The sequence below is a fragment of the Canis lupus genome, chromosome 13 (assembly GCF_048164855.1).
Source record: "Canis lupus baileyi chromosome 13, mCanLup2.hap1, whole genome shotgun sequence".
Lineage (NCBI taxonomy): Eukaryota > Metazoa > Chordata > Mammalia > Carnivora > Canidae > Canis > Canis lupus.
The window spans coordinates 21,976,525-22,001,736 of NC_132850.1; the positions used below are offsets into that span (position 1 = coordinate 21,976,525).

Below are 25,212 nucleotides of genomic sequence, written 5' to 3' on the forward strand. Positions count from 1 at the left end.
AGCAAAAGTCAAGTGCTGGAATCATTTGGAAAATGTTCCAATCTTGTACGTGGCACAACTTCTAATTAGCAAAATAGCTGAAGGAACTATTTATTAGCCATATGTATTTAAACTCCAAAATACAGTTAACATTTTGAAACTATTAACTATTCCAAGAAAGCAGCACTTCTGTTTTTAAGCTGGTATTTGTGTTTTCCTGATGTTCATTCCCTGTTGCAAACCTGTTACTATTTTAAAAAAAAATAGCTATAGTATTTAAGAGTTTGATTTCCTAATAATCTATGGAAATAATCAGTTACGAAGGTGAGTTAAATTAGTTAACTGATCTTGTGATAAATGTTTACATTTAACAGATGTAAACACTTTCATTTTAAAAATTTAGTGTAGAGAACAGTAAAAATTTCAGTGCTTCATTTACAAGTTCTGGATTTTTTCCCTTTAAAATAGAAATTATCAGAGCAGTACACAGTGACATTCACATGGTGGCAGCAAATGCTAGCAATGATGATAACATCCTTTAGTATCATGTTGTTAAATATGACTTAGAATGCCAATGTTAGTTCTTAATTGCTCATTTTTAATTCACTCAGATTGTTTATTCTACATATATAGTATGTTAATGGTGTAGGATAAAATATAGTGATTGCATATTTTAGGTACAATTCATGAAATAATCAATACTTGAAATTTTAAGATGGAAACTACTTAAAGAGTGACATAAATGGTCCACAGTGGTATTTAATTTTAGTCCATATAAAATAACTGCAAATCACAGCCTCCTGTCAAACTTCCCCTAATTTTAATCCAGTCTGCCTGTATTTCCTCATGTCCTGTCCATCATACCCAAAGGCTAGCTGAAATCTCCATCCCTGTAGGTATATTTTACATTGTCATTCTGCTAACAGAGATTTTTCTTCTTCTGAGACCTGTATCCTTTCTCATCATATCACATCTGTGATCAGCTGGACACACTCATAAGATAGCCAGCTAAGGTCTAGGTGCTTATTTTTGGCAAAACGATTAAAGAAAAAAAATTTGAGGCAGACCAGTAAAATATAAGCTAATGGCTGCAGTCTCTGCACCATGTTTGAAGTAGAAGAGTTTACTGCTTGGATATGCAATAAGCATTTGCTACTAGCAATCTGCCCAGTAACTTTATTCTTCTTACCATCAATTTGACTTAGGAAACCGCTATCTAAGATAAAAACAAATGTCCCATACATTCAAAAGACCAGCTTAACAACAACTGCAAATAGGTGATAATACCCCAAGAACATACATTTCTGTTCTTGCTTTTCGTGTAATTGTTATAGTACTTTCAAGTCAAAGTGTTATTCATCAGGGGTATGGTAAGTATGACTTATTTAGTTAAAGGTTGCTTTATTTCTAATTGCTCTATATTATTAATATTGTTTGAGGGCATGTTTATTGAAAAGTGAAACGATTTTTCTGAAGGTTCCTAATGCTGTGTGTAGCTCTTTATCACTGAAACCACCATTTTCTGCTAAATAGATTTTAGAACATCATGTATTAGTGCTTTTTCCATTAAAGCTTCCCCGATCAGAACCTGCTATCCCCTATCTTCTTGTAATGTACAACAATGATGTAATTTTTCTTATACTATTTCAGGCTTCCAGGTCCCTCTAGGGTGCCAGCTGCAGGCAGCAGCAGCAAGGTCCAAGGAGCCTCTAATTTAAATAGGAGAAGTCAGAGCTTTAACAGCATTGACAAAAACAAGCCTCCAAATTATACAAATGGCAATGAAAAAGGTAAGTGTTTGCCTGTTACATCATTATGGCACAAGTCTAACGTATTCATCATATAAATTACATGCTAAGTCCAATATTTGAGCGGTGTTAATGTCTTTTGGAATGGAAGTCGTGATCTGTGTGGTTTCAGGTTTTCTAACTGCCCCTTCCTGAATTCCAGCTTTCTTCGGGGCTTTTCTTACCTGAAGAACATTTTAAGGAAGTAAACTCATTTATTTTAAAGTGGCTAATTATATATCCAGGTGCAAAATCTGTTTCCCAAGAAACATTTCCTCCTGGTTTGCATATAAATAGCATTTTCAAAAAAAATAGCATTTTCTTTTGTCTTCTCATGTTTTATGAACAATTATTGTAAAATCATAAATCCATGTTAAGTTTATTTGATGCTTTAGTTTCAGTCAACATAAATGCCATAGTGTTTTGGGCCTCAAAAAATTGAGACATAATTAGGAGGGATATTTAATCTCTGATAGCAGCAGGATACAGAACTAGTGTGACCGTAGTTTTCCCCTAAAGAGACAAATTATTCCTGCCTGTTTCTTTTTCTTGAAAGAGTGCAGAATAGAAATACCAAATCATGAAATCCTTGGGAGGAAAGGACACTTCATGGAAATCTGTATTAAAGGCAAATTATATATTAACTAGATGATACCCAGCTCTCTGTGCTGTGCAGAGTGTGTACTGAACTAGGTGCTTGCTTGATACTTGCACTGTGGAGCATGGTCCGTGGAGAGAGTGCATTTTCCATCGAAACCACAAGCACATCAAGAACCTAGACTGTTGTAGGCAGAGGGACTGTGTGAGGGACTAAGGCCTTTGGCTGGCTTTTGAGGTAGTTTCCTCAGATCCATAGACTTTTAACTTCCCTTTTCAGTATTTCACTTTCCATTCACTTCATGCAACATGAAGTTCAAAAGTAACAAACGTGCCTAGTTGGCGGGACAGCTGGCAAGTTCAGCCAGGTAGGAAGCTTTTTGCTCAAATTAGATCATTTCAAATTGTTTCATATAGACAATGTGATCACACAGCTTTCTCCAACTTTGACATGAAATGACAGATAATCTATGAATCGGACACTTTCATGAATAGTTCTCATGCATTAAAACAAAATTGGACAGATCAGAAATTCCTGAGAGCAAAGCAGCGTGTCTTAATCCCTGTAATATTCCCTATTCTTGAACTGAATGGAAAAAGAAGAAAATAATGTATAATTGGAAGTTTAGGAGTTTGTCTTTCAAACATAGATTAAAACTTCTAATTTAGGAACCTAAGGAATTTGATGAACACTTCTGCTTTTTCCTGAAGGAAGGGGAGACAGCAATTTCTCAGGAAAACTTTCTTCTTCATTTTGCGACTTTCTTAGAAAGTGTCACACAGAGTCTGTATGTGCTCTGAAGTTGTAAGGGACAGTTCATGTAGACATAGAGATGTGCTGACTGGACTTCATATATCCAGGGTTTTTTTTTTTAAGTTTTATTTATTTATTCATAAGAGACACAGAGAGAGGCAGAGACACAGGCAGAGGAAGAAGCAGGCTCCACGCAGGGAGCCTGACGCGGGACTCGATCCCAGGACCCCAGGGTCATGTCCTGGGTTGAAGGTGGCGCTAAACCTCTGAGGCACCCAGGGATCCCCCATATATCCAGTTTAACTACATGGTTCTACAGTTGCGTAGTATTTTTGCAAGAAATTATTAATAACATTGGCAGAGAGACTCACAAGTACTTTAGTGATCTAACACTTTGATATAACAATGTATCTGAAGTTTTCTGTCATGTGAAATGGTTTTCTGTATTCCTGGTGTCAAAACGTGGAAATCTCAAGGTAGACGAGCCATTTGTTTTTTCCATAGCCATTCAACATCTCTGTGTGTGTGTCTAGGACACAGTGCAAAATCAGGTAGTAGCAATATTTACAGTAACCACAAGGTGGAGACAGATGACATACATTATAAGGTTTTTGACTCAGAAAAGCAGATTTCCTTAGGTCCACATCTGCAGCAAAATACTAGCATAGTCATTACTGTTAATTGCCAAATAACTAAAAATTCAAAAACATTTGAATTTGATGCTACAGTAATGCCAATATAGGCATTAGATACCTGAAAGCTGCCAATAATAACTGAAGCATAAATTGTCTCATGATCGTCACATGCATTTTCTATTAACGAGGAGTTACAACTTTATCAATACACCCAATACCAGTGCTTCTAGATTAATCATTCTGTCATGCTAGTTTATATTTCTAAAACATCGTGCGGCACCCGGGTGGCTCAGGCCGTCAAGTGTCCGACTTCATTTCAGCTCAGGTCGGGATCTCAGCGTAAAGAGATCAAGCCTCGTGTTGGGATCCGCACTCAGCGCAGAGGCTGCTTGAGATTCTCTCCCTCTCCCTCGGCCCCCTCTGCCACTCATGCACTCTTTCTAAAAAGAATAAAATCTTTAAAATATATATATAATATTATCTTAGATTTTAAGAGCAAACAAATGATGATAAAGATCACATATGAAACAATGTATAACTTACTTTGTAGACTATTAAAGGGTGTACCTTTTTCTATAAAAATGTTTAATTTTTTTTGACATAGATATTTATAGTGGTAGCGTGATCGGTGTAAAAATAGAAGCTTCCTTCTGCTGACAAGCTGATCTCTGTCACAGACTGGTCTGCATACATACCCTGGATAAGATCGAGTAGGTGAAAACTAAGAGTTTTCAAAGGTTACAGTATTATAATGACAGAGTTCAGGAACTACTAACTTGAGTATTCTAACTAACTACGACTCCTTTTTTTAGCCTTTAGAAAGTGTAACTTTTAAATTCAACAAATTAAGGTATATTACCTGAAGGATTAACCAAATTATCCACACAATGTGTTCCTGGAATGCTTTTAAGTGGAAATGCACTTTCTACTTTCTTTAACAAGTCTTGGGTGATGAGTGGTTATATGAACCACTTGGAAAAGCTCTAGAACTTGTGATAGACTATAAAGATTTATTCACAATGAAAACCATTTCATTTCCCTATTAAAAAACAAACTGTTGAAAGCACAGTAGCTTTTCACCAGGATGGCAGTGTGTATGAGATTTATTTTGCAAATTGTGTCACTGGTGAAAGGAAATCAGAAGAGAGTCACAAGCTGCCACTTCGAAAGACACATCGAATGTCATTTTAATAATAATGCAATTCCCAAAACAGGGTGATCGTTTCACCATTTTACCAGATGAATTAAAGTGTCAGTGGCCATAGGTGCCCCTTTGCAGAGAAGGCAAAAAGAAGTGTTACAGTTGGAGGCAAGGACGTGGCACCCTTCTGCTAAAATGGAACGTGGGAACAGATTTTCCAGAACGAGTGGTGAAATGAAGATAGCACTGTTTGTAGAGAAGAATTCCTTTTTTTAAAAATAATAAATTTATTTTTTATTGGTGTTCAATTTACCAACATGCAGAATAACACCCAGTGCTCATCCTGTCAAGTGCCCCCCTCAGTGCCCATAACCCATTCACCCCCACCCCCCGCCCTCCTCCCCTTCCATCACCCCTAGTATCGTTTCCCAGAGTTAGGAGTCTTTATGTTCTGTGTAGAGAAGAATTCCTGCCGAGAGTCGAAATTTTTTCTCTTGGTGACCTGCCACTCAGATACTGATGATGAGTAATATGTTCTGACACCAGCAGTTACCAATTTGCCCGTACATGATAGACAGATATATATATATATAATATATATATATATAATTATATTTATTTATTTTGAGAGAGAGAGCATGGGAGAGAGGCAGAAGAAGCAGACTCCCTGCTGAGCCAGGAGCCAGACACAGGGCTCAATCCCAGGACCCCTGGATCATGATCTGAACTGAAGGCAGAGGCTTACCAGACTGAGCCACCCAGGTGCCCCCACAGATGTATTCTTTAAAGAAAAATTAAATACCAATTCCTTGGAAATCAAGGATCATGTGAAGACGATGCCCTGGTTCATTTAGACACTTTGTATGCTTGAAGCACATTATCTTAAGAAATCATTCTTGTTTTATAAAATCTGGGTATTAAGTAAGAAAAAAGCTACACAATTTAATATTATTAGGAATATAAATATCCCCAGCTTTATTCGGAATTCAGTTTCTGAATTAAGATTTGTAAATACTTGTTGCTCGACAGAGTTTTGTTAGCAGAGAGTTGTTTTTCCACGTTGCTAAGAAACGTGCCACGGTGCTAGAGGGCATCTTGCCATATTTTTATTGTTTCTCCCAAGGGATTCTTACTTTGTACTTTCACATCTACTAAAGAGATGTCTTTTCTGTTCTCCTGGATCCTAATGAGGTATCCTGTGCTGCGCAAGGGTTCACTTTCATTTCCACTCAACATAGATTTATTGGAATTGATATCGAGAATTTGGCAACATTACAGTTGAACTTCTTAAAACTATAAAGTTAATGTGAATGCTCCATTAGTCATGGAATTTTGATTGCTAAAACATAGCTATCTGGTTCTTAAGTACTTTTTTTTTAATTGCTCTGAAATTACTGTAGCATCAAGAACTCAACTGTTTTCTCTTCAAGGCAATGCAAATATGTTTTACTTATTATATTGCATCAGTAGTGATTTAATTATGTGTTTTGCCATGACTTTTTGCTTTATTTCCTTGAGACTTATATAAGCCTAAAATAAAGTGTTAAATGAAAATTGCAGACTAATCTTAGGGATTTTCATGAGGTAACATAATTGGGCACATACATTAGGTGATACAATTAAATAGACTTGAGACTATATTGTTTTCCTATGGATAAATGCTCACATATTGAGGTGTACACGTGTTATATACCTGCCTGTACCTAAATTACACTCTGTTTCCAAAAGCGGGCTGGTGAATGAAAGCTCCCCTGAATTGCACAATACTCCACAAAGTGGCACTGTAACATCGCGAGTGGTACAATGTTAGCAGGGGCAGAAGGAACAGCACCTCTGGGGGCCCTGTAAAAGCATTCCGTGTTTCTGTTAAGTCATCCTACAGTCAATGATTGAGACGTTGCATGAGTAAACATCATGTGGTCAGGTGTGGACAAGGGGTCAGTTGGTAACAAGACGTTCTTGGATTTGAATGCTACTTTTTTTTTTTTTTTTTTTTTTTTTTTTTACCTTTTACAGTGTTCAAATGTGTTTTGACATGTTATTGTGAAATGAGAGTCGAAGGTAACTATTTGCCGTGGTCACAATGATAGATCATTTCCTTCCTTCCTTTCACAATGACCTGTGATACTGAAGTTGCCCTGTATTTAGCAGAGATCAGAGATACAGGAGAATGCAATGTCTACTACACATTGAATATTTTAAAATGAATGGTGCTGTTGACATCATTTTTGTTCCTTTGTATATTGTCATTCTGTTGTTACTTTGCGAGTTGAAAGCTGGTTTGCTTGCATTTAGGCATCGTACTATTGAGCAAGGAAGAAGAGGTAAATGGGTTGAGGAAGGTCCCTGTGTCTTTTCTCAGGCTGACAGTGCTGTTGGCAACATGGTGCTAAACTCTAAAGCTGGCTGAAGCTCCACAGAGAAAAGTCCTTATCTAAACTTTCCATATGCCTGTTGTGACTGCCACATTTATTGATATGTATTAATTTTACAACTAGATTGGCATTTTTTCCCAGGTCATCAGCATTATTTATTTATTTTTGGTAAGATGAGATAAACTAAAAATTAACTCTGTCAATTTACATGTTTCCTAAGCATGAATTAAAATCTATTCTTACATCAGGGGCAGCCTGGGTGGCTCGGCGGTTTGGCACTGCCTTCAGCCCAGGGCCTGATCCTGGAGACTGGGATCAAGTGCCACGTCAGTCTCCCTGCATGGAGCCTGCTTCTCCCTCTGCCTGTGTCTCTGCCTCTCTCTGCCTCTCTCTCTGAGTCTCTCATGAATAAATAAATAAAATCTTAAAATCTATTCTTACATCAGCTCAGAAGGATGGTGCGGGTAGGCTGCCCAAGGAGTTTGTATATAATGAACTAAGTAGGGAGGGTGTCATATCATATTCTCCCCATTGTATTCACTCATCGAGGAAGAAGGACACCTTGCTTCAAGGAGCTACCCAATTAGCTTCAGTCTTGTGATAAACATGTGGCTTTCTGCAGAGCCACACTAGCAGAATTTCTGGGTGTACAGTGAAGATATAGAAAAAAGACAGAGTGAAAAGCCTCCAAAATTCGGGGTCAGAAAAACCTAAGCTCCAATTTTGATATTCTCTTTAAGTTTTACTAAGTTTGCTTTTTTTAAGATTTATTTATTTATTCATGAGAGACACACAGAGAGAGGCAGAGACACAGGCAGAGGGAGAAGCAGGCTCCATGCAGGGGATCCCATCGTTGAGCCACCCCAGCATCCCAGTTATACGATCTTTGTGAATTAGAACAAATTACTTTCACTTTTTAAGATTCAGTTTTCCCATTTGTAACAAGAGAAATCTTAAGCATATTGCAGATTATTAGGGTTTTACGTGGGATCTCATGTATGAAGAACTTTCAGTGTGATGCCGTGTATCAAAGTACTTGGAAAAAGTGAGCTGTTGATAAATAATATTATTTTATTGTAGTGGAGTTGATGATGGGGGGATGTGGAGGAAGGAAAGGAGAGTGAGTGGAAGGCAATTTCTCTTGAAAGGTTAGAGACAAGAAGGCAGGGCTGTAGGCCAAGACAGGCTCTGCAAATTCAAGCCAGATCCATTTGCAACGATGCCTTTAAATATATGCATTAGAGGGGCACCTGGGGGGCTCAGTGGTTGAGCGTCTGCCTTCAGCTCAGGGTGTGATCCTGGGGTCCTGGGATCGAGTCCCTCATCAGGCTTCCTGCGTGGAGCCTGCTTCTCCCTCCGCCTGTGTCTCTGCCTCTCTCTCTGTGTCTCTCATGAATAAGTAAATAAAATCAATCAATCAATCAACCAGTCAATAAGTGCATTAGATATCTGGTCCTTTCCTCATACCCAGATAACAACTAATTTGTAGTCAGAAGCTGAGTTATCAACATTCAGAAATAATCTGTGAGCCCAGGCTACTTAATATTGAACGCAGAAATCACAGAGAGACTAGAATCTGTGGAAGCACCCACTTGGCAGGAGCTATCCACACTATTATTTCAGCTGCTGCTGTTGGGCAACCTTGACTGCGAGGAGCCCAGGGAGACTCTTATTATTCCAGTGCTTTCCTGATGCACAGCAACTATGATTTGCCCTCTTAATGAGACCTGAAACACCTCACTGCTGCTGTATAGAGACAGGCTGGGGACAGATTTAGCATTGAGCTTCAAGAAGTGGCTTCTATGTGTGTACTCATCTGAGAACGATTTTACAGCTGTTGCTGTGACGGTGACTATGGTTTGGATGTGGATGTTGTAATTCGGAGTCCCTCCTGTCTCATGTTTGAGTATAGTGATGTTGAAATTCCTCCTCTGTACTTGAACCGCCGCAGCCCTGTATCTAGCTAATGGCAGCACACTTATGAAACATCCTGACATTCTCTTCTACCTTTTTCTCTCCTTCCCACCAAAGCTCTAGTCACGCAGGAATAGGAGTCTCCTGACTGCTGCTTTTTTTTTTTTAAAGATTTATTTATTTATTTATTTATTCATTCATTCATTCATTCATTCATGAGAGACACGAGAGAGGCAGCAACACAGGCAGAAGGAGAAGCAGGCTCCATGCAGGGAGCCCGATGCGGCACTCGATCCTGGGACCCCAGGGTCACGACCTGAGCCAAAGGCAGAAGCTCAACCACTGAGCCACCCAGGTGCCCCATAGTCTCCTGACTTCTTAATCGAGTTGAAAATACACACTAAATACGTGGTCATCAGGAAAACCTGATGGGCTTCTTTCGTCCTCAGTTTCCCTCACCACAAATTGCCAGGCCTCCAGTGAATACAGAACTGGCCAAGGTTCTGGAGATTCAAAGGGCAAAGAATATTCATGCTGCACAGCTATGGAACATTTAACAAATTCCACCAAAGCGGGTGCTGTCCTAAGAAACATTCTTTAGAGCTGATAATGTTGCCATGATTTCTGAGTCTGTTCAACCTTTGTTACTCGAAACATGGTTTGCAACCAGCAGCCGGTCATCATCTGGAGCTTTTAGAAATGGAAAATCCCAGGGCCCTGCAGCAGACCTGCTGACTCACAATGCGGTGTGTAGGGGCAGGACCCCCAGCTCACTCCTGTACCCATTCAAGTTTCAGAACCTCTATTAAGTTAAACACTTAGGATGTTAGGCATTCTCTGCATAATAACAGGCATGGTCTTTGCTTCAATGGAACATCCAGTGTAGTGGAAGATGCAGACATACGCTGGCCCTCTAATGGTTAGAACAGAGGAAACAATAAGCTGTGGAAAAATGTCAAGGAGCCCCCGAATCCAGACTTGATGCTGAGATGATCAGAAATGGGAGTGGGGATAATGTTTTTGGCCTGTTTTTCGTTTTTTGGGTTTTCTTCCAGAAGAAGTAAGGTCAAAGTTGAGACCTTACCAATAAATGGGAATTGTTCTGAAGAAATACTTGGTAGGCATTTCTAACTGCATGTAGTCATTGTGCTCGTTCTGCTACTGAGAATGATTCAAATTATGACAAAATGTTATTGGTCTCTGAAAGGGATCTTAATGTGAAAGTGGAAGAAATTTGAAATTACCTGTACTTAAAAGAGATTGGAGTAAAAGCTTGAAATTCACTAACAGAGAGTGAACGTATTTGAGACATTGGGTACTTTGAAGCTTGTTGGATTTGTCTGTCTTGAATTAGTCAATACTCCTACTGTTTTTCAGAACACCTTAGTGTTTATGTACAAACCTAATGGATTTCTACAAATATTCTAGAAATGGACACAATTACAGACTTTACATGAATACTGAAAAACATCAGTTTATCATCATAGGCTGTACAATTTAAATATTACCATGTAAGCATTTTGACTTTTCAGTAAACTACTCTATTTTTAACATAGACTATCTATGTACAGTCTTACATTAACTTTTGCCAGTTGAAATATGGTATTGCAGAAAAGTAAAGAGTATTAGAATTAATGTTGATATACCAGTTTTTAAAACAAATATTAAGGAGGGCACTTTTGTGATGAGCACTGGGTGTTTTATGTAAGTGATGAATCACTAAATCCTACACCTGATGCTAAGACAGTATGTTAACTAACTGGAATGTAAATAAAAATTTGGTAGAAAAAAATTATTAAATAGATATTAAATTATTAATTTTGTCTATTCTTTTAACATAAATTTCACAAATCTATTGTATCATTTTAGGCACACTTTATTTTTAAAAAGTTTAATTCACACAAATTTTCAACCAATAATTATTTAACCTCTTCTCGTGTCTCTAATTTCTTTGTTTTCTCTTTTTGTGTATTAGTTTCCTTTTCTAAAAAAATTGTTACAAGTAGCATTTGGTACTAACTGGCTTGTGATGTATCATTTTTCATGCATTTTGAAGAAAACATTTACAACTAAAAACGTTGTAGTTTATAGTTGTAAATATTTAATGAAATTGAATGGGCTCCAATTCCTGAATATTATGGGAAGGATGGAAGGATATTATTATTATTTTTTTAATTTTTATTTATTTATGATAGTCACAGAGAGAGAGAGAGAGAGAGAGGCAGAGACACAGGCAGAGGGAGAAGCAGGCTCCATGCACCGGGAGCCCGACGTGGGATTCAATCCCGGGTCTCCAGGATCACGCCCTGGGCCAAAGGCAGGCGCCAAACCGCTGTGCCACCCAGGGATCTCTGGAAGGATATTATTTATAAAATATTCCAATTGGACATTTCATCAAAAATAGCTCTGCAACTATTTGTCAATTTCTAGTTTGTTAACAGTGCTAAATGCTGCTTTTATGTAAATATTTAATCATTGATCATCTCATGTCTCAAAAAAAAAGATGAAAGAGGAAGCATTTATGATAGATGAAGTCTAAAGTAAATTCTCCTGCTCCCCAATGTGAATTAACAATTATATTGAAGTCTTTAAATTCCAAGCTCAGTTTTTTCTATTCTATGCCATGTTGTAAAATCTCCTTTTGATTTAGTTTTTCATACTTGAAGATGAGACTTGTAATCAGGTATTAATCAGTGTTAGAACAGTCCATAGAACAGTTCATACCATAATGAGATTTCTGAGCTGAAAGTAAGTAAACATGTGCATTATAAAGTCCTTAAGGGACAAAGCCCTATTTCCATAGCCCCCAAAAAGTAGCTTGAGTTTTTATTAGGACTTAAAGTTTGTTCAGATCACTTCAGGAGATAAGAGGTGTGTTGATTAAGAGCACCAGCTCTGAATCGTGTTTAAATCCAGGCTGGGTGACCCTGAACACGTTATGCAGTTTCTCTTTGCCTCAGTTTGTAAAATAGGGATGATAATATCAATACATGCCTTGTAGGGTAGTTATAAGGATTTATGTAATATATATGTAATACATGTTATATATATATAAAAATATATCTAGATATAAGTATATATTATAACATATACAACTATGTATATATATACACAGTGTGTGTGTGTGTATATATGTATATTTACATATCAGTAGATTATCTGAGCCATATAAGCCTGAATTTCAATGCTTTTTTATAAGAATAAAAGTAAACAATATTAACTAAGAGCTAAGTCATGACTCATAAGCACATTTAATCAGAGAACAATAAGCTAGTCTCCCTGTAAGTTAAAATACCTTCTCAACATTTATTATACAACATATTTTTATAAGGCTATGTGGAATCAATTTGCTGCTACGAGCTACAGCAATAATTGGAAAAAATATAAAGAATTGCTTACGGGAAGGATAGTGTTTTGTCTTTAGATAGCAATGACTAGCAGAGTTCATTTGGGTAAGAGTAATTTTAGAAGGGAAAAAGAAAAAGTTATTTTCCAAAATCAGTGGCTCTCAGATCCTGAATTTTTGATATATGATATAAAAATAACCACATCACGGAAGTGATGCCTCATAGCATGTCTGCTTTCAGGTTGCAGGAGAGATACTTTCCTGTGTCTGTAGTTGAAGTATTCGGGGATATGATGTAAATGATCGAAAGTGATCAACTTTTTCTTTATTATTTTTTTCTTCATGTCCAGATTCCTCCAAAGGGCCTCAACCATCTTCAGGTGTAAATGGGAACCCGCAGCCCCCTGGCACTGCTGGGCAGCCCCCTGCCTCTGCCATCCCTTCTCCCAGCGCCTGCAAGCCCTGGCGCAGCAAGTCCATGAATGTCAAGCACAGCGCCACCTCCACCATGCTGGCGGTAAAGCAGTCCAGCCCGGCCACCTCCCCGACCCCCCCTGCAGACAGACTGAAGCCCCCTGTCTCGGAGGGGGTCAAAACAACTTCTTCCGGACAGAAATCCATGCTTGAAAAATTCAAGCTGGTCAACGCCCGGACTGCTTTACGCCCCCCCCAGTCCTCCAGTTCAGGCCCCAGTGATGGTGGGAAGGATGACGATGCCTTTTCTGAGTCTGGTGACACGGAAGGTTTTAACAGTGGTCTGAATAGTGGTGGCTCAACCAGTAGCAGCCCCAAAGCATCACCTAAACTAGCCCCTCCGAAGGCTGGAAGCAAAAATCTCAGCAATAAAAAGTCTTTGCTGCAGCCAAAGGACAAAGAGGAGAAGAACAGGGACAAAAACAAAGTTTGCACTGAAAAACCAGTCAAGGATGAGAAGGATCAGGTGACAGAGACGGCTCCAAAGAAGACCTCAAAAATTGCGAGCTTGATCCCAAAGGGTAGCAAGACAACAGCGGCCAAGAAAGAGAGCTTAATCCCCTCCTCCAGTGGCATTCCGAAACCGGGCTCCAAGGTGCCCATGGCGAAGCCAACCGTTTCGCCCGGCAGTGCAGTGAGCAAGGAGTCGGAGAAGTTCAGGACTACCAAGGGGGGCCCTCCCCAGGGCTCCCCCAAGCCCAGCGCCGCCGAGAAGGCCGAGAAGGCCGGCGCCCCCGGCTGCCTGGCGCCCCCCGAGGGCAGGGACGGCAGCGCAGGGCCCCCCGCGGGCGGAGGCGCCGTCCAGCTCCCACAGCAGCAGCAGCAGCAGCAGCACAGCCACCCCAACACGGCCACCGTGGCGCCGTTCATCTACAGGTAGGTGGCCCTCCGTCCTGGGCCAGGCCACACCGGCGCTTTCCTAGGCGCGCTGCAACATTGGCATCCTCAAGACGCACACCTAGAATTTCACTTCTTAAGAAAACCGTTATTTAGTATGCTCTGGCCTTGTCCTTTCTCCTCTTCCCCTCTTCTGCCCTCTTGACCCTTCTTTTTAAGAACATGAGGCCTCTAGGGACGCCTGGGTGGCTCAGCGGTTGGGCATCTGCATCGGCTCAGGGCATGACCCTGGGGTCCTAGGATCGAGTCTCACATCGGTCTCCCTATGGGGAGCCTGTGTCTCCTTCTCTCTCTCTCTCTCTCTCTCTCTCTCTCTCTCTCTTTCTCTGTGTCTCTTAGGAATAAAGAAATAAAATCTTAAAAAAAAAAAAAAAAAACTTGAGGCCTTCAGAAGTTAACTTGTTCTCAAAGGTGAAGTAAAACCCAGATGCCGTGACTCTCTCCTATGTCTATTACTATTACCCCTCCTCCTACTGTTTTTATTAGTAGTCCTTTAAAATAAGTCTCAGTTTTATAGAGTTTACAGATATTTTTGTTTTCACCCTTGGGAGAAAGTGTGTCAGGATGGTTAAAGGGGCGGACTCCGGAATCCGACACATGTGTCTTCAATGCCCTGGTCTGGCACTTACCAGCTGTGTGACTTTGAACAAGTTACTTAACGTCTCTTAGCCTCATTGTCTTCACCTGCCTGATAGGCAGAATAATATCTATTTAACAGGGTGAGAAGAATAATAGGGCAGTGCGTATGTTTACTATATGTTCTGGCACATTGTGTTTGTTAAATGTTGTTTATAAGGCATTACATTCCCAGAATAAAATCTATAAGCATAGGTTTCGAGGCAAAAATAATCATCTACATAATTATTGTATTTGTACTTCATTTATTAGTTTGTGCATTATACTTACTTATTTTATAAGGATTAAAGTATACCAATAAATGCCATATTTTAAAATATTTCTTCTACTATACAGTTACAAAAATAGCGCATTGTGCCTATTGTCTGGTTTGTTTTAATCAATTAGAAATACATCAGTTGCTGCTTTGTCTCCATTTTTATTCACTGTCTTTCTGGTGAGAGATGCTTAGGGAGGAATAATGTCTGCCCTTTTGGTAGGTTGGCAGTTCAATAGCAGGTGAGAAATTTTTCTGAATAGAATATAGGACCTGGTATAATTAAGTAAGTGTCAATATTATATAATAGCTTAAAAGCATATTAAATTTATTAAATGTGTGGGTTTTTTAAGGAAAGAAAATAAATATAATGATTTGTTATCCTTCAGTGAAAAATGCAAGTGCTTTTCTGGTGCTTTATATCCTCGGCAAAGCAAGTTTCTAATTATTGCATCTCAGCTCTTTTTAAAGTCTGCTTTTCTGCCTTTAGCAGCAGCAATTCATTTAAAACCTTTTTCTATGGATCAGATGGGAGTCAGCTCTTTCTAACTCCAGAATCCCTATCTGACAAATGAGAATTTAAGATGTCAAAATCATAATCCACATTTCAAATACGGAAGAAAAAAATCATAGTTTTAAATATGTCCTGCTCAGCCCACTCGTGCATCTCAAATCTATTCTGTAGAGGCATCAGTCATTTCTAATCATCACAAATGAATCTCACAGAAAAGTCCAAATCTAAGCAGAAAGACTGTACCTGCGAGGTTAGCAAGCATCTTCCCGGAAATAGCAACAGGCTTGTTTGTTGGTCGTAAAGTATCCAGGGAGTACAACTTCATTGGTTTCCATTTGAAAGATAAAACACTCCCTGTTAAAAAGAGGAAGGAGCACGGCTCACAGGTCCAAGTATGGACCAGCTGTATGACCTTGCCAAATGTCCAACCTCTGAGTTTCTGTTTGCCCTTTTTAAAGTGAAGATTATGAAACTGAGGTAATATAGTCAAGCAGCTAAGAGTGTGGACTGTGAAGTCCGCTGGTTCTACTAATGTTCAGAAATAATATCTTGTGTTGCTGAGAAGATGACCCTGAGAGCTGATTTGCCTGGGTGAGAATCCTGATAATGTCATTTATTAGCCATGTGACTTCGGGTAAACTATTTAAAGACTCTGCGCCTTAATCTCCTAATCTGTAAAATGGGAGTGATAATAGAAGTAGCCTCATAAGGCTCTTTCGAAGATTAAGTGAGTTAATATTTACACAGGGCTTGTGACAGTACCTGCCACATAGTGAACAGTCTCCCCCAAGTTTCAGTTTATAATCCTGTAAAGTGTGGTGGGTAAGAGTATCTACTTTATTTAGGTGTTTCAAAGATTAAATAAGGCAACTCCATGTAGGAACTTTAGCACAGAGCCAGATTCAGATGTCAGCAATGAGTTGTACTCTTATGAATAACACAGGTGGTTGGAAATAAAACCATCCAGTAAGAAAATTTCACATTATAGTCTATAGATGAGACGATAGTTGCTGGGAGTCTTTTATAAAATCAGAATAATTTTATAAATGATCATGTGAATCTCCTCAAGGTAGGGTAGTCAGTATTTAAGCTTTTTAACCATCAGTGAAAGATATTTATATCCCAGAGTCACTTTGTTTGGATTATGTGACCCCTGACGTATTTTTGACTTTGCCTGCTCCAACCCCGTCCTGCAAGACGCCTGACAGACTTTCCGGGAGTTGCTAATTATTCAGTAAGATAATAGTAATAATTAGCTACTTTGTAATGTTGTTGAGTACCCCATGCAAGTCTGTATGTCACAAGATTCGTATTCATTTTCTCATTTCCACTATATCATAAACTCATGAGAAAAGAATGTTATCTCCATTTTACAGAGATGAAGAATCAGAGATTTCAAGTCAGAATAGTAATCATCTCCGAAAGTCACAGGGCTAACAGGGGTTTGCCTTTGAACGGAAATATGCCTGGACCCTTCACATGACTTTCTTTGCTCAACATTTCTTTCTGCACGTATAGCAATTAGAAGTATTGTTACTAGAAAGATTCTGACTGGAAAAATGTGAATGGTAGATTGAAAATTCTAAATCAGAATTCATTTATGATGGGAAATGCTTAATTGCTTTTAAGGAGTGTAAGTTTAAAATACATATATATGTGTGTATATGTATAAACATACATATTTTTGATATTTAAAGATAAATAACTTCTATAAAATGGGAAGATTGATGGCTGATCTTTTTCCCTTTTTTTCAGCCCGTGTCTAGGTCAGGCTGGGTTATTAATTATTCCTTCTGGGACTCTAATATATGCTTCATAGTACTCTTTCTTACAAATTGAATGTCAGAATTCTATAAATATAATGTTGAGCTCTGGAAGTTGATGGATTTCGTATTAGTCCTACTTCCTATACAACGCAAAGATGTTCTATATTAAGTTTTTGTAACTCATTTATCACTACAATGTGGTAAAAGTAGTCTTGAACTTAGTATATCTTTATCGACTTAATGAGTGGAGATAACTGAAATCAAAGGTGAAAATTTTAAGAAAGAATTTTTTAATTTAATGTCAAAAGTTCCCAATATTTAAACCTATTTGAATGTAGTAGGCCACTTTTGTTAAGTATTAAGGTGACTACCACAGATAATTAAGAAATGATAGGATGACAACTTGCCATAGTTTAGGTAAAGGGAAAGCATGAAATACTTATTCATTTATGTACTCATCACTCGTTCTGCAAATACTATGTAATAAGAGTTACAAAGATTTTTTCTAAAAATCCTCTGCCTTCAAGGAGCTGAGTCTATAGGAGATAATGATAAAACATAATAAAGATTAAAAAATCATTTCTATTATAAAAGTATATGCAAGAAATAATGTAGAAGGTTTCCCTAAGTCTTACATGAGGATGGAGTCAGTGGATGCTTCCAGGAGGTAAGCAAGAGATGAGATTTAAAGCATAAGACAGAATTTGTCAGGTAGAAGGGAGAATGTTGTGGCGTCATCCAAATTTGACATTCTATAATTCTACAATCCAAGCCTTACTGAACATGTAGTAGGCAGATTATAAAGTCCTGGGCAAGTGCTGGTAACTAAAACTACAGAGACTAGATGTTGGGATGCATGATTCTTTGTGTGGGAGACTAAGAAAGAAAATTTGGAAAGAAGCCATATTCTTCATTTTCAATCACCCTGTCCCTACACATTGTATTTTCAGCCAGTCCTATTGGCTGTCTCCCCAAAACATACCCTCAGTCAAGCATTTCTCTCCATTTTCACCCTACCTGTCCTAGTCCAAGCCACGTCACCACCAACCTTACCCAGTTTCCAGTGAGTCTTCCAGCTTCCACTTTTGGCCCTTTCCAGTAGTATCCTCCACACAGCAAGGACTCTAACCCTCTAAAAGCATAAATTATATATGTCATTCCAAATCATAAGACAATCTATCAGATTTACATTACACTTAAAAAATGAAACCCAAACACCTTGCCTACGTAATCTGGCCCTCAAACCACCCTCATACCATTCTCTCTGTGGTGCACTGAACCCCTGCCTTTGTTGTGTGTCTCAACAAAGTAACCTATCCTGCTTAGTGATCTCTCTACCTATAATGACTCTCTTCTAGAGAAAACAGGGTACTTCTTTGCATCAGATCTCTGCTTACATACTGCCTCTTCACAGAAGGCCTCTCCAACCATCTAGTCCAAAGAAACATTTCATAGGAATCTTGCTAGAATTATATGACATCATCCTCTTGTATTTTATTCATAGTTTATCATTATCTGCTATTATTTTGAAAACTAATAAGTGTGACTTCGGCCATTTCCAGCTATAATGTAAGCTCATTGAGAGCAAGTCTTGTGTTTCTTATTGAGTAGCATAATGTCCAGAACAGAACCTGCCCACAATAAACACCAAATAAAATTGTTGAATGGAACACCTCCACCTGGATTAGACTCACCTGCTATAGGATAGAAAAATTAGCAAAAACGTACAATGGAATAGGGAAAATTCTCAAATCTCTTACTTCCTAGAAATGAGGTGGCTTAATTGAAATATAAACAGCTTTAAAATATTTAAAGAATGAAGTACTTCTCTTCAGGACATTTATTCACTTATTTTTTTCCTTTTCTAAATGACTACCTACTAAGTATCTACAATGGGTAAGGCATCAAGGGCAGAGTGAAACAGCACATGTCCATATGTCATTTTCCTTCCATCATCCACAGTGTACATAGTAGGCAAGAGAGTGACTCAAGGATGGCTACAAAATGAAGCAGGAAGGGTAAAGCTCTCTAGCAGTGAACTGGATTTGATACACTGAGACTTCAAAATAAGGAAAATTGCCCCTAGCTATCAGAATCAGAGATAGTGGCACTTGAGCTGGGTTCTGAAAGATAAGTGCGACTTAGGCATGCAGGAATGAGGACAGGAAAGGAATTTTAAGACTCAATGAACCCTATAAACAGGATAAACACCAGATGTGTAGGGTAGTCAGCGAGTAGAACAGATTTCCTGGAAAATGAAGGTTGATTGGAGCCTGTCATAGAAATTCTTGAGTCTCAGGCACTCGCGCGTGTGCTAGCATGTGTGTGTGTGTGTGTGCACATGAGCATGTGTGTGAAGAATGGTAGTGGAAGAGGACTGCATAGGTCAGACCATGTCCGATGGCTAGATGAGGGAGAAACTTCCTTACTTGCAGCCATAGCTTTGTTAGACTTGAATGAGGGGTCCCAATTACAGGAAGAAAGGAAGGAGAAAGGGGAGGAGCAGAGTTAAGAAAGGAAGCTCTATTTGTTCCTGTTCTATATGTTCTAGCATCAACATCTGCCCTTTATGCTGTCTTCTTCAAACTTGTTTTCCTTTCCTGGAGTTCAAAAAATGTTACCTTAGCTCTCCTCTTCCCACGTGTTAGTTTTCTTACGTTGCTTTTGTATTCGTCACTTTAGAGCTATATTCCTCATGACTGCAAACATATATGAAATCCCATAGTGAGGTAAATACCCAATTAAGGAGAAAAGAAAGACCTGTGCATTTTTTCTAAATCCCAATAAATTTCAAAACAGCTGTTAACCAGATACATAAGTTGTTATTTTGAGGTCCATGTTCTTTTCTTATTTTCTGACCACTTGTAGTAAATGCCAGGAAAACAGTGCATTGGACATGAAGCAAACGTCTAAAAGCAAAGGGAGCAGAATCGGGAGTGTGGGTAACACACACACACACACACACACACACACACAGAACCCAACCCTTAGATAAGACAAGAGATTGTTATACAGAGAAGAAAACCTATGAATTAAATATAAGAGGAGACCCTCTTTGCACACTTGATTTGTAAAATTAGGTCAATTTAGAGGCTGAATTTAGAGGCTTTCTTTCTTTCATATATCTTATACAACAGCATCGTGGTTTCTCAGGAGAAATTTTTGTTGTAACCAGTTTTTGCAAGATTTCAGATTTACCCAGAAAGTGACAGGGAAAATGGACAGTTGCATATACTACATTGTGAAAGGTAAAGAATGCAAAACATTAATTTTGAAAATGTTTAGTCACAGGGTTTTAAGTTTGGCTAATTTGTTGAACCAGTAAATTGAGTAGGAGGAGCTGTGAATCTACCAAGATTGAAATGTAGAGCAGATAACCGTCATGCAAGTCAAAGCTTTTCTGAGCCCTGCAGCTACCGTTGCAGATTATGCCGCAATTTTGGTTTTATGTGAGCTGGACATAATCGGTCGTCAGTACAAAGTACAGCGTAGTGAATGCTTGCCTGGGCGAGCTTGTCTTTTGCTAGGTCTGATACAGATCTCTGCATCGGGTAGCAGTTGAAACTCCCTCACACAGCAGTATTTTGAAAATGGGATCCAGACACCACTAGAAGAGGGCCTGTTGTGTGGGATAGTGCTAAGAGCTGGCATTCTCTCAGCAGAGAAGCTTTATCAAATACCTTCTGTAGTTGGCTTCCAGGCTTTACTGCCAGATTGCCCAATCAAACCACTGCTGTTTCTTCTTTCTATATTTTATTTGCTCTTGGAAAAATTTTAAGCTTACAGAAAATTTGCAAGAATAGTACAAAGCACTCCCATATATACTCACTCAGAGCACCCGGAGACTTTATTCAAGTTTCACTGATTGTGCCAGAGAGGTATCCCTTTGACTGGTTGAGGATGACTGTTGAATCCAGTTGTCATGTCATATCCCTCAGTTCTTCAGTCTTTCCTTGACCTTCATGACACTGATGTGTTGAAGACAGACCTTTGTCCAATGTTTCTTAATTTGGGTGGGAATGTCTGATATTTCCTCATGTTTAGGTGCATATTCTGTATTTTTTGTCTAGAACATCACAGAAATGATGCCATGTTCTTTCCATGGCATCCTATCAGGTAGCAACAATATTGCTCCTTCCCATTTTGGTGGTGGTAAATTAGATCCCTTGATTCAGATAATGTCTGCCACGGTTTTTCATTCCCGAATTACTATGCCCCATTTGTATTTAATAAGTATTTTCGTGGGAAGATATCTTGAGACTCTATAAAGAATTGACTCCTTGATCTATTTTTACCCATAAGTTTTAGCATCCATTGAGATTTCTTGCATAAATTAATATTCTACTTTAATGGAGGTCAAATGATTTCTAATCCTGCACCTTCCTTGTGCACTTATGCCTTGGCTTTCTTTGTTAAGAGATACGTTTCTCCCTTCCTCTCTCCCTCTGTCTTCAGATTGTATGGACTAATGGATTCCTGTTGTATTCAAAGGATTATATTTATGCTTATATTTTCTCAGATCTCGCTATGGGGATCCCCTTTACGCTGGCTTCTGCCCCATTATTACTTGAGAACTTCATTTCTTTTTGGCTCAACGTGTTCCAGGCTCATCTTGTACTCTCCCTACCTTGGCTGTAGCTCTTACTAAGGAGCCCTAATTTCTTTTAGTAGAGAGTGGCATTTAGAAACCAAGATCTCACTGCTCCCATATTTCCTAAGTGGTAAATCCATGTAGGTACACACACTTCTTATATCATTCTTTTCCTCAGTATCTATGAGCTATCTATGATATATATACACACACAGAGACAATCCTCAATTTACAGTGGTGTCAAAGCAAATATGCACTCAGTAGAAATCATACTTTGAAATTATTTTTGGCCCAGGTGAATGATACACAGTAGGATCCCCTCTCGGGTAATGCAGGGAAGCAGGAGGAGCCAGCTCAGTCCGCCGGCAATCACAAGAGTCCAAAACTGATGCATTTACAATTATTCAGCCTCCATACAACCATTCTGTTGGTCACTTTCAGTGCAGTATTCAATAAATTACATGAGGTATTCAACACTTTGTTGTAAAATAGGCCTTGTGTGAGATGGTTTTGCCCAACTGAAGTTAATGTAAGTGTTCTGAGCACGTTTAAGGTAGACTAGGCTAAGCTTTGGTGTTCGGTCTGTTAAGTGTATAAATTCATTTTCAACTTACGGTATTTTCATATTTTCAACTTATTGGAATGTAACCCTTTCATAAATTGAGGACAATATGTTATGTATATTCCCTTTCCATACTTGTATTTCCTCTTGTCGATTGAGAAACCTGGATCCCATGATTTTCAATATATTTTCTTATTTGCTCAACCCACCTGAGTCTAACCAATCTCCCATCCACACTGAACTACTCTCCACCATGATGGATTTCTGTCCTTGGCCCTGGCTGTCACCTGTACACCTTCCCAACATAAAGGAAAGAAGAAAGCAAAACCATTGGTGATTTTGGAAAGATACTTTGCCTTTGTTGGATTTATGAATCGGGAACTATAAGACCATTAGTTAATATTGCTGTCTCTGACGAGTTCTATTTGTGTTCACATATGTGACTATATCCATATTAAAACGAGTCCACAGAAGGATATATTTTTAAACCAATAAGAAAACACTCATATTTATGAAACTTGAAATTTGCAGGTTGATAGTATCTAGGACTTATTGTTGAATTCCGTGAAGTGGTATGTATAGTAGCTTCTTTTTTTAAGAGTAAAAATTTAAGGTTAGTAAAGAGTAAAGAAGAAAATTTCAGGTAGACCAATAGATATTGTCATATTCAAATATTGTGTGTTATTAACTTAGTGACCAAGGTATCTGTCAGCTAAAGAGACCTTAAATGCACTGAGATAGTGTCCTGGGGCGTTTGGATGGTGTTAAACTGAAGGGGAGTGGTTAAAAGTATTCAGAGGCAGCCAGGTTCAAATACAGGATAATTATCTACCAGCTTGTTACTTAAGGCAAATTATTCAACCTCTAGAAGCCTAAATTTATCTATAATACCTACATTATAGGTGTCTTGATCTGTTCAGGCCTCTGTAACAAAAATACCATAGACTGGGCTGCTTAAACAGCAAATATTTCTTTCTCATGGTTCTGCAGGCCAGGAAGTCTAAGATCAAAGTATTCTATCACTTTACATGTCTACCAAGAGCCTGCTTCCTGGTTCCTAGGTGACCATCTCCTCACTCTACCCTCGCTTGGCAGGAGTGAGGGAGCTCTCCGAGGTCTCTTTTCTAACAACACGAAGCCCAGAAGCCCAGGCATCAGCGCTCTCCACTCAAGGCCTCATTAGCTCACAAAGAAAGACTCCTCCTCCTAATGCTATCCTATTGGAGGTTAGTTTTCAACATAGGAATTTGGGGGAGGAAGCAGACATCCATTCCCTAACAACAGGATTGTTGTGACATGGAAGTGACATGCCATAGTTAAAATGCCAGGCATAGTATTTGGCACATAGTATGTGCACATCAACAGGAAATAGCTTTTATGCTAATCATTGGTGAAGTCTAGACTTTTCACCACTTTGCGCCTTAGTAAAAGTTAGTGCTGACACCGAGAGCCTGGCTTATTAGCGCTCTAAATAGATTAGTGTTTTTGCAATGCTGTATTTTACAGTTTCCACGCGTTTCTGTAACATGTCGACCATGTTGTAAATGCACAGTAGTTAGTGTGCACAGTGCATGTCTTCTAAATATTTTATTTTATTTTTAACAAATATTTTATTTATTTATTTGAGATAGCGCGTGTGCATACGAGCAGGGGGAGTGGCAGGAGAGGGAGAAACAGCCCGCTGAGCAGGGAGCCCTGAGCAAGGCTCCACCCCAGGACCCCAGGGCCATGACCTGAGCCAAAGGCAGCCGCTTACCCGCCTGAGCCACCCAGGCACCCCAGTCTTCTAAATAATTTAAAGGAACATGATGACACCTATTTTTTTCTTTTTCCAATAAGTATGAGGAAAATGCAGTATCAGTTTATGTGGGAACAATGAGTGGTGCCACTTTAGTATCCACTCTGTCAAAATGTACCCTTTGATTGGAGAACACTAGGATTCTGAACTCTTGTTTCATGGGTCAACTCCAAATCCTTTTATTTTATTAGAATGAAACATGTACAAAAAAGAAGACATATTAGGAGTCTTCAGAGACTTAACTGAACTTTTTTGATTATTTGTATAAAAGTTAAATCTTTACCAGTTAGCAGTGATTGCCCCTCTGGAGACTGGAGTTAAAATCTGATTCTTCCCTAACAAATAATGAATGGAAATCCTGGAGAAATGGATGGTTTGTAACATATGTGGAACAGAGATCTGGACTCATTTACATGTATATACAAACCAAAGCTGTCTTCTAAGTCCTTTTTATAATTATTTGAAATTTTACCTTTCCATGTTCCTTTCTTTGATCAATCTGCTTCCCTATCATTGCTAGTGTGGGGAATACCATGGAAAATACACCAAAGAACTTGAAAACAAGGTAAATAAGATTGTCTGTTGTGACTTAAAGTGAAAAGATAAGAGGGAATTAGCCAGAAATACACACTGACACATTAAAAAAATAAAACAAAATAAAACAAAGGCTTCTAAGACAAGACTGAGCTCTCAGAAGTGTGCACCCTTTTTATAAAAGTCTCAGACAAGGGGTGTGGAGATGGCTGATGGCATTGAGTACTGGGTCTCATATCCTGAGGAAGATAGCCGCAGTCAGCTCCTGAGCAATACTTTTTAAGATCTGTTTGTTCAGGGCACGTGGGTGGCTCAGTGGTTGAGGTTCCCCCTTTGGCTCAGGGTATGATCCTGGGGTCCTCAGATCGAGTCCCCCATTGGGCTCCCTGCATGGAGCCTGCTTCTCCCTCTGCCTGTGTCTCTGCCTCTCTCTGTCTCTCATGAATAAATAAATAAAACCTTAAAAAAAAATCTGTTCAGAGCAAAGTAAAATTTCTACTCTCAATACATGTTCTGAATATGCTTTTGCTCCATGCATATTTTTCTAGAGGGAGGCAGTGTGTGAATCTTCATAACTAACATGACCACATGCTTTCAGGCTCCTGTCCCAGCTGCTAATCATGTTCTAATAAAAACCAATTGGCGTTGGGCTTTAG

General features: G+C 38.9%; 1 protein-coding gene across 10 annotated transcripts in view; it reads left to right on the forward strand.

Moving 5' to 3' along the window:
• NAV3 (neuron navigator 3) overlaps positions 1–25,212 on the forward strand; it is a 355,345-nt gene that overhangs the window by 152,399 nt on the left and 177,734 nt on the right. For all 10 annotated transcript variants that reach the window (XM_072772862.1, XM_072772863.1, XM_072772864.1 and 7 more), the window contains 2 exons: positions 1,630–1,769; positions 12,879–13,878. In XM_072772862.1, the coding sequence (XP_072628963.1) occupies positions 1,630–1,769; positions 12,879–13,878 (1,140 nt within the window). The remainder of the gene's footprint in view (positions 1–1,629; positions 1,770–12,878; positions 13,879–25,212) is intronic.